Raw genomic sequence first — 8850 nt, forward strand, 5'->3', positions numbered from 1 at the left:
TGATTGGCTTCTCTAAATGCAAACAACTCTTTCAAGCCTAGCACTCTTTAAACAGACAGTGAGAACAGAGAAGCTATCATCAGTTGTTTATTTACTCAATTAGTGTAACATTTTAAAAGGCAAACCACCCCCATTTGCATTCAACTGAAACGAATCAAAAACAAAATGTTATGTTCCAACATGCCGGCTAGCTCGCCAGAGCCCCGGTCTGTCTAAAAGCCTTTGGTCACACAATTCCGGGTATCATTTCCTACACGTTTTGTGCCTTACCATATGACTCACAAAGCAGGAGGAATATTTGATTCAGACCTTTATCCTATCCAGGCTACATATTGGTGCATTGAAAACTTGGTGCATTGAATAACCAGTGGCATTAACTTTTTTTCTTAAGTTAAGAGATGTTATAGTTGTAACACCCTAATGGACATCTTGACTATTATCAAGGCTTTAACTTTATAAAAACAAAGTATCTTGAGGTGGCTGTAGAGTAGCTTTGGAAGATTCACCCATGAGAATTTCTACAGCAGTTATAATTCCAAAACATATGAACCTGTAAAACATGAATTCAAAAAAAAAAAAACCTAAAACATGTACAGTAGCAGAAGAAAATGTAAAAGTACTGATTTAAACAACCACTCTCTCCATGTAAATGAATATTCATTTTGGATACTGGAGTATGCATTTAAGCCCAACCCGGTAAGATAACTTAAGCTTCTGGATATAGGCAATATAATACTACGGTAGGCGGGGATTGTTTCAAGTTGTTTAATCTTCTCTTTGTCCGTCTGATCGCAGTCAAACATCTGGACCGACAAAATGGAGCAGTCACCAACTCGCTGAAAATGTACCTGGGGGGGGGGGGGGTGGAGACACCCAAAATAGAAGACTTCAACTGAACTGTCTTGCATTTACATGAACATGCCAAATACATTCATCAACACACTCACAGCCACGTGTATATGATCTGAGCATACCCATCCACTCCTGTCAATTTAAACACATGTAATCTCCCATACGTAACAGATTATGAATAGTGATCAAATCCGGCTTTAGTTTGCAGCCAGGTATACGATGCCCGACAGGTAGAGGTAACTGACAGAATAAAGGAAACACTAACATAGCATCTTATTAGGACGTCGAGCAAGAACAGCTTCCATGCACATTGGCATAGATTCTAGTGTCTAGAAATCTATTGGGAGGGATGTGACACCATTCTTCCATCCTTTGGTGTTTTGTTGATGGAAAAACATTCTCAGGCACCGCTCCAGAATCTCACATAACTGTTCATTTGGGTTGAGATCTCGTGCCCTGTGGATGGGGGCATTGTCATCCTATAAGGGAATAGCGATGTTAGCCAAAATGATGGCCTGCCCAGCATTTTTACACACGACCCTAAGCAAGATGTGACGTTAATCCACCTGCTTTCATCCCTCATTTACTCAAGTGTTTCCAATATTTTGGGCAGTTACCTGTATGTCTCTCCCCAATGACACTATACCATGCAGCTCACCACACCCCCAAACACTCCTGATTATTATTGAACATTTACATGGATTACAAGTTGGTTATAATTTCTTTAATAGAAATTACTACCTCCACTTCCGGTGGATGCATGGTGAATGGGGAGAAAAAGCGTTACTCCCTAGAGAGAAGTGTTTTTCATTGTTGTTGTATCCCAGGATGAGGTGTTATTTTAGGAGCTATAATTATGACAAATTAATATGCAGTCATTGTTGAATCTTTTCTGTCCCTGGGGATGAGAGAAAATAAGAAGTCCAGGAAGTAAGGATTGCAGCTGCTTTCCTTTGAAAAGACCAAAACTACACAGAAAATTGTCCAAAACTAAGAAACAAAAACGATGAAAATAAAACCTAACATAACTCAAACGGAAAGCATTTGCATTTCTGCGCAGTCCAGGCAGTGCTGAGAGGGAAAGTTTGGCCTGCTATTTGTTCTGGTTCTGGTTGGATGTCTTGGGGAACTGGGAGGTAGGGAGACCAGCACGCCTCTGCAACCACCTGGGAGGGGAGGGGGGGTAGCCTTGCTCGTCCCAGAGCTCTCAGTCCAGCTCAATGGGGCTGCCGTCCTCCTGTGCTTCCTCTCCCTCCTCATCTGAACCCATCAGGCTGTTCAACAGGTTTCCTGACAGACACAGAACACACTTCAATGAAACACACAAAAAAAAAAAACTACAGTTTCCCCAACGCAGCTTTCAATGGTGAAATAGTCTGCAGAGAGTCACAAGCACTTACCGAGCAATCCACCATATGATGAGGACTGTTTGGGTGGCACCCCGAAGAAAAGCTGACCTATCCTGTCGAGATACTGACGCAAGCAGGCAGTCAATGGAACAGGAAAATTATTATTAGACACCATGCTGAGTTATAATGCTACGTGACCCCGGCGGGACACTCACTATATGGTCAAACTCACCTCATTATACATAGGGTCCCTCTTCAGGGAAGGCTGATACTGTTCACATAGCACTGTGAACACTGTTAATTTCCCTCTGCAGAGGAGAACATACAAGGGGAGGCACATTTATGAGAACCTGGCAAAACAATGTGGGTTCTATTCGAAGGGTGGTTGAACAAACAAGGCCTTACCCATCCACTGCCAGCAAGAGAAACCAGATGAAGTTGAGCAAGGGCTGAACAAAGGGAGGGCCCTTCTCTATTGAGGGGTGTTTCTGAGTATATGTGCTGAACACCACAGATGCACTGTTTTTGTTCTTTAGACAGAGGAACCTGAGCAGTGAGAGAGGGGGAGGGGAGGGACAGAGCTGAAAAAGCAATTAAACAACATAGCAAACAGCTATTGATGACAGACTGAAAACAGATCTAGGTGGCGCGAGACAGAGACTTACTGTAGGACGGCCTGCGCCACAAACATGTCCACCTCGCTGCGAAAGCCCCGCTGCGCCGAGTACTCCACCAGCATCTGGGCACAGCCCTCTCCATCAGAGGAGTGCAAGAAGTGGTAGCGAGACTCACTGTAGTTTTGCTCTAAACAGATAGAATTAAATCATATTCAAACTCTTTGTTGAGGGAAAAATGATATCTTTGCCATTTAGAATGTTCAGAGTTTTCCCGTTGAATACCTTTCCACAAGGTGACTGCCAGGAGCTGATGCAGTTTGGGGGAGCCCAGCTTCCCCGAGCCGCCTGTGGACCACTTGAGTGCGCGGGACACAAATGCTACTCTCTCTGGGGAGTTAGGGTCCATCAAACTGAACAGCTTAGCCAGGTGCTCTGCAATGCAACACAGATGAGGTTAACACAGAGACGACGATACACTGACACCAACTGTGTTCATAATGTTTAATTACGATGAAGTATGTATCTTCGCTCACCTAAGTCTTCGTCCTCTACCGTTGCCTCTGATTTCTCCAAAGACTCCAGCACCAACATTGACAGGTCTGCAGCACTGTTGAGCTGCGGATGACAACAAAAAAACAAACAGTAATTTGCCACAGAACTCTTATACAACGGTTAAGTTGTGAATTAATACGATTGCTAGCTATAGCGCTTAGACTCTAAAAGAGACGCTACAAAAACTACATTAATGTATGAATGCCCCAGTGCCAGGCTTTCTTATACCTGGTTGTAACTGAAGAAGAGCTGGGCGCCATTGTACATCAACTCCCTGGCATCTGCATGCTTTGCCTGTGACATATACCTGTGTCAAACAGAGATGGCAAATGTTATGTCACTGACAAACTGCATTCAAACCAGGTTAAGAAAGTGGCAATATGAATGGTAGTGTGGTGGTCCCACTAGGAAATACTGAGGGATGAAAAGTAGTACTCAGTCACTGGGCCAACATTTCTCAATACACAACAGTAAATAACAGTTAACTGTCACTCAGGGTGTTTTCACACTTGGTCCCTTTCAGGCAAAAAATGTAGGTAAGTTAAGTTGAAAGTGAAAAATCCAAAAGGAACTCAGACACCTCAAAAGAGCCCCTGATGCGAACCGAACTGAGACCATCTTGAGAGCTTGAATTCCATCTGGTTCCCTTCCTTAGGGCAATGTGAACACAAAAATATACTACCGTTCAAAAGTTTGGGGTCACGTAGAAATGACCTTGTTTTTGAAAGAAAAATACATTTTTTGTCCATAAAATAACATCAAATTGATCAGAAATACAGTGTAGACATTGTTAATGTTGTAAATGACTATTGTAGCTGGAAGTGGCAGATTGTTTTTTAGGGAATATCTACATAGGCATACAGAGGCCCATTATGAGCAACCATCACTCCTGTGTTCCAATGGCATGTTGTGTTAGCTAATCCAAGTTTAAAAGGCTAATTGATCATTAGAAAACCCTTTTGCAATTATGTTAGCATAGCTGAAAACGGTTGTGCTAATTAAAGAAGCAATAAAACTGGCCTTCTTTAGACTAGTTGACTATCTGGAGCGTCAGCATTTGTGGGTTTGATTACAGGCTCAAAATGGCCAGAAACAAAATACTTTCTTCTGAAACTCATCAGTCTATTCTTGTTCTGAGAAATGAAGGCTATTCCATTTGAGAAATTGCAAAAAACTAAAGATCTCATACAACACTGGGTACTACTCCCTTCACAGAACAGCTCACACAGTCTCTAACCATAATAGAAAGATGAGTGGGAGGCCCCGGTGCACAACTGAGCAAGAGGACAAGTACATTAGAATGACTCATTTGAGAAACAGATGCCTCACAAGTCCTCAACTGGCAGCTAGAGTAAATAGTACCTTTAAAACACCAGTCTCAACGTCAACAGCGAAGAGGCGACTCGGGATGCTGGCCTTCTAGGCAAAGTTGCAAAGAAAAAGCCATGTCTCAGACTGGCCAATAAAAAGGAAAGATTAAGATGGGCAAAAGAACAGACACTGGACAGAGGAACTCTGTCTAAAAGGCCAGCATCCCAGTCACCTCTTCACTGTTGACTTTGAGACTGGTATTTTACGGGAACTATTTAATGAAGCTGCCAGTTGAGGACTTGTGAGTTGTCTGTTTCTTAAACTAAGCACTAATGTACTTGTCCTCTTGCTCAGTTGTGCACCGGGGCCTCCCACTCCTCTTTCTATTATGGTTCGTGCCAGTTTGAACTGTTCTGTGAAGGGAGTAGGAAACAGATCTTCAGTTTCTTGGCAATTTCTCGCAAGGGATAGCCTTCATTTCTCAGAACAAGAGACTGACGAGTTTCAGAAAAAAGTTCTTAGTGTCTGGACATTTTGAGCCTGTAATCGAACGCACAAATGCTGATGCTCCAGATACTCAACTAGTCTAAAGAAGGCCAGTTTTATTGCTTCTTTAAATCAGAACAACAGTTTTCAGCTGTGCTAATATAATTGCAAAAGGGTTTTCTAATAATCAATTAGCCTTTTAAAATTATAAACTTGGATTAGCTAACACAACGTGCCATTCGAACACAGGAGTGATGGTTGCTGATAATGGGCCTCTGTTACGACCTATGTAGTTATTCAATTTTGTATTAATTTTTATCATACGTTTACAGCTACAATAGTAATTTACAACATTAACAATGTCTACACTGTATTTCTGATCAATTTGATGTTATTTTAATGGATGAAAAAAATATGCTTTTCTTTAAAAAAGAAGCACATTTCTAAGTGACCCCAAACTTTTAAACTGTAGTGTGTGTGTGTGTGTGGAGTTTTGTACTGACACAATGTTAAGATTATTTATTTGCAATTATGTTAATCTACAGGCGAAGAGTTCTTCTTAAGCTGTTTATTCAATTTTGAAGTGTGAGAAGACAACAACGTACACTATATATACACAAAAGTACATGGACACCCCCCTTCAAATTAGTGGATTCGGCTATTTCAGCCACACCGTTGCTGACATGTGTATAGAATCGAGCACACAGCCATGGAATCTCCATAGACAAACAATGGCTGTAGAATGGCCTTCTTGAAGGGCTCAGTGACTTTCAACGTGGCACCGTAATGGGATCCCATCTTTCTAACAGGTCAGTTCGTCAAATGTATGCCCTGTTAGAGCTGCCCTGGTCAACTAAGTGCTGTTAATGTGAAGTGGAAATGTCTAGGAGCAACAACGGCTCAGCCGCGAAGTGATAGGCCACAAAATTTGTCCTCGGTTGCAACACTCACTACTTAATTCAAAACTGCTTTAGGAAGCCTAAGATCACCATGACCAATGCCAAGCGTTGGCTGGAGTTGTGTAAAGCTTGCTGCTATTGGACTCTGGAGCAGTGGAAACGCGTTCTCTGGAGTGATTCACCATTTGGAAGTCCGACAGACTAATCTGGGTTTGGCGGATGCAAGGAGAACGCTACCTGCCGAAATGCATAGTGCCAACTGTAGAGTTTAGTGGAGGAGGTAAAATGGTCTGGGGCTGTTTTTCATGGTTCGGGCTAGGCCCCTTAGTTCCAGTGGAGGGAAATCTTAATGCTACAGCATACAATGACATTCTAGACGAGCCCTGACCACAACCCCACCAAACACCTTTGGGATGAATTGGAACACAGACTGCGAGCCAGGCCTAATCGCCAACATCAGTACCCAACCTCACTAATGCGCTTGTGGCTGAATGGATGCAAGTCCAAGCAGCAATGTTCCAATATCTAGTTGACAGCCTTCCCAGAAGAGTGGAGGCTGTTATAGCAGTAAAAGGGGGACCAACTCCATATTAATGCCAATGATTTTGGAATGAGATGTTTGACAAGCATATGTCCACATACTTTTGATCGTGTAGTGTATTTGGTGAGAATCACACCATAGTTACAAAATCCATTCTAGCTCTTAAAGGTCAGTTGCCGACATTGGGTGTACAATTTTCAATTAAGCCTACAAGATTATTTAATCTGCTGCCAATAATATGTACATGTTAATATTATCTTCTGCTTACAATGACTATGTCTCACGTTTAAACTAAATGCAATCTATTAGCTTCCAAAATGTATGTTGGTATATCTAGCTGTCTGAAGGAATGGCTTGTCCTATACTTTTACCCAGAGTGTAGTGAGTGAATGTTGGAAAAATATCTTGGTACCTTTCTAAACATAGCAATGTGAACGCAAAGGGAAAGTCGTTCTTTCGTTTTTTTTACCCCAGAGTTCACTTCTTTAAATAGTACTATATCTGAAAACACCCTTAGTTAACGTAAAGGCTGTGGCCACACAGTTCTCATGTGCAGTTAGGCTACCTGTCATGACTGTCAAACATGGGAGCTCATCCAACAGCAAGTTAATGAATGAGACCATAGTGATGGTGACGGGAAGTCATGAATCGTGGGCAATACCAAACACCATAGCTTAATTGATTGTGCATGCTTAGCAAAGTTGACTAGCTTACGTTAAGTAGTTTATTTTATCTACATTTACTAACCAGCTAACTACAAACCAAGCTAGATGGCAAGTTAGTTAGCGTTAGCTAACTAGTACTTGACATGGTTTTTGCTGGGCTTGGGCTGACAGTCTGTACTGTTTGTAAGTGTGCCAGGTTAGTGAACTGTATCTTTACTAAACGAACATGGGCATTGCGGGTAGATAGCTAGCTAGCTAACGTTAGTAAAGGAGATGGGTTGGCGCTAGCTTATATTATTGCGACATTGATGAGCTAACTAGGCTAGCTAGCTAGGCGGATAATTCCAGTGATTGACGCATAAGTGTCCATTCAAAAATAAGGACTGACCCGAGTGGGTGGGGCAGTACCGTGAATCAACGAATCATGCAATATAATGGAGGCAGCAAGGTTGCTAAGCAGAAAGATCAGAAAAATGAAGGCCCAAGAAGCTAACGAAAATGTTAATTTCTTACCTAAAAAACAAGGTTCTGTACATCTGGTGAGCCTCATAGTAATCTCCCTTTTCTACACTCGCTCGCAGTTTCCCTTCAACCCGCTGCGTTCCTCCACGGTTTCTTGCGCTGGAGCACTTCAGAGCCTCCTGCTCCGACATCATTGTTCCCAGCAGCTCGGCCCAACAACCAAGCCAAGCGTTGACAGTGCAGAAAGCGGATGCACAAAAAAATACCTATGACCTATTTCACTTGCCGTAGTTAGGTATTTGCCATCCAGTTTCTAAATTTCCCGCTAAATATTTCACCGCTATTTTCATTTCACTATTTCTTAGACACTGAAACACATTGTTGTATTAGTTACCTTTATCTAGCTATGTGTATTAGCTCTGGTCTAGGCGTTAATGTCATGTAGATATGACCTGGCTTTCTGACGATACTTGGTAAGCACCGATAGCCAAGCTATCATTATTCAATGTAATAGTTAAATAGCTAGTTAAATTAACTTCTCATTTTAAGCCATCTCATAATAATCATATGCAGTGGGGCACCCATGTCAACCAAACTTCATCCTGGTCTGGAAGGTGGAGCACATTACTGTATGTAATAGTGGTATAGTACTTTATCACAAAACGTTGAATGTGTGATAAGGCTAGAAAATCCCACTATGCTGTATAGCTGTTCTGTGGAGATTCAGTGTATGTCCAGTCCAGCTCTGAGCAGCTTCTGTGAGGGGAAAAAATACATCACCGGTATCCTCAAAGACAGAGTACGAAACTCTTGACAACTGCTGCCCCTCCCTCATTGTCGAGTGATTCTACCACCGCAGATGAATAGCGACCGCTGCACCTGAGAATTCACCACCCAGCACTCATGGATCCAGATTTCTCTGTTCAGTCTAGGACGAGTGTGCCATACATACTCTCCGTTGTGTATTTTTCCCCAAGTTATTGGACATATGTCAAAATCTGTGTGTGAATGTGTGCACACATCAGGAAGAAGGGTGGAGCATCAGTCTGCAACCAAACTCTGCTGGTGTGCCATGACAAAACATTTCCACATATGTTGAAACTATTCTGCCTTATT

At 42.2% G+C, this 8850-nt stretch overlaps 2 protein-coding genes across 2 annotated transcripts in view; both read right to left on the reverse strand.

Annotated features, from left to right (window-relative positions):
- LOC139376538 (trichohyalin-like) overlaps positions 1 to 8850 on the reverse strand; it is a 375197-nt gene that overhangs the window by 362018 nt on the left and 4329 nt on the right. The window lies entirely within an intron of this gene.
- LOC139376530 (Golgi to ER traffic protein 4 homolog) lies at positions 75 to 8736 on the reverse strand. The gene is made up of 9 exons (XM_071119224.1): positions 7786 to 8736; positions 3599 to 3677; positions 3352 to 3433; positions 3101 to 3250; positions 2867 to 3005; positions 2607 to 2747; positions 2434 to 2509; positions 2253 to 2325; positions 75 to 2142 (listed from the first exon to the last, which is right to left on the reverse strand). Exons 1-9 carry the CDS (start codon positions 7926 to 7928, stop codon positions 2060 to 2062), a joined length of 966 nt encoding a protein of 321 aa, XP_070975325.1. The 5' UTR covers positions 7929 to 8736; the 3' UTR covers positions 75 to 2059.

This window comes from Oncorhynchus clarkii, chromosome 20 (assembly GCF_045791955.1).
Source record: "Oncorhynchus clarkii lewisi isolate Uvic-CL-2024 chromosome 20, UVic_Ocla_1.0, whole genome shotgun sequence".
Lineage (NCBI taxonomy): Eukaryota > Metazoa > Chordata > Actinopteri > Salmoniformes > Salmonidae > Oncorhynchus > Oncorhynchus clarkii.

What these genes read in the sequence shown, in the direction of transcription:
- LOC139376530 (XM_071119224.1), bottom strand. Translation starts at nt 7,928, where the DNA reads ATGATGTCGGAGCAGGAGGCTCTGAAGTGCTCCAGCGCAAGAAACCGT. An exon ending in TACAGAACCTTGTTTTTTAG is followed by an intron (nt 3,678 to 7,785) that starts GTAAGAAATTAA and finishes TGTTTGACACAG; the next exon opens with GTATATGTCACAGGCAAAGC. An exon ending in GTGGCGCAGGCCGTCCTACA is followed by an intron (nt 2,748 to 2,866) that starts GTAAGTCTCTGT and finishes CTCACTGCTCAG; the next exon opens with GTTCCTCTGTCTAAAGAACA.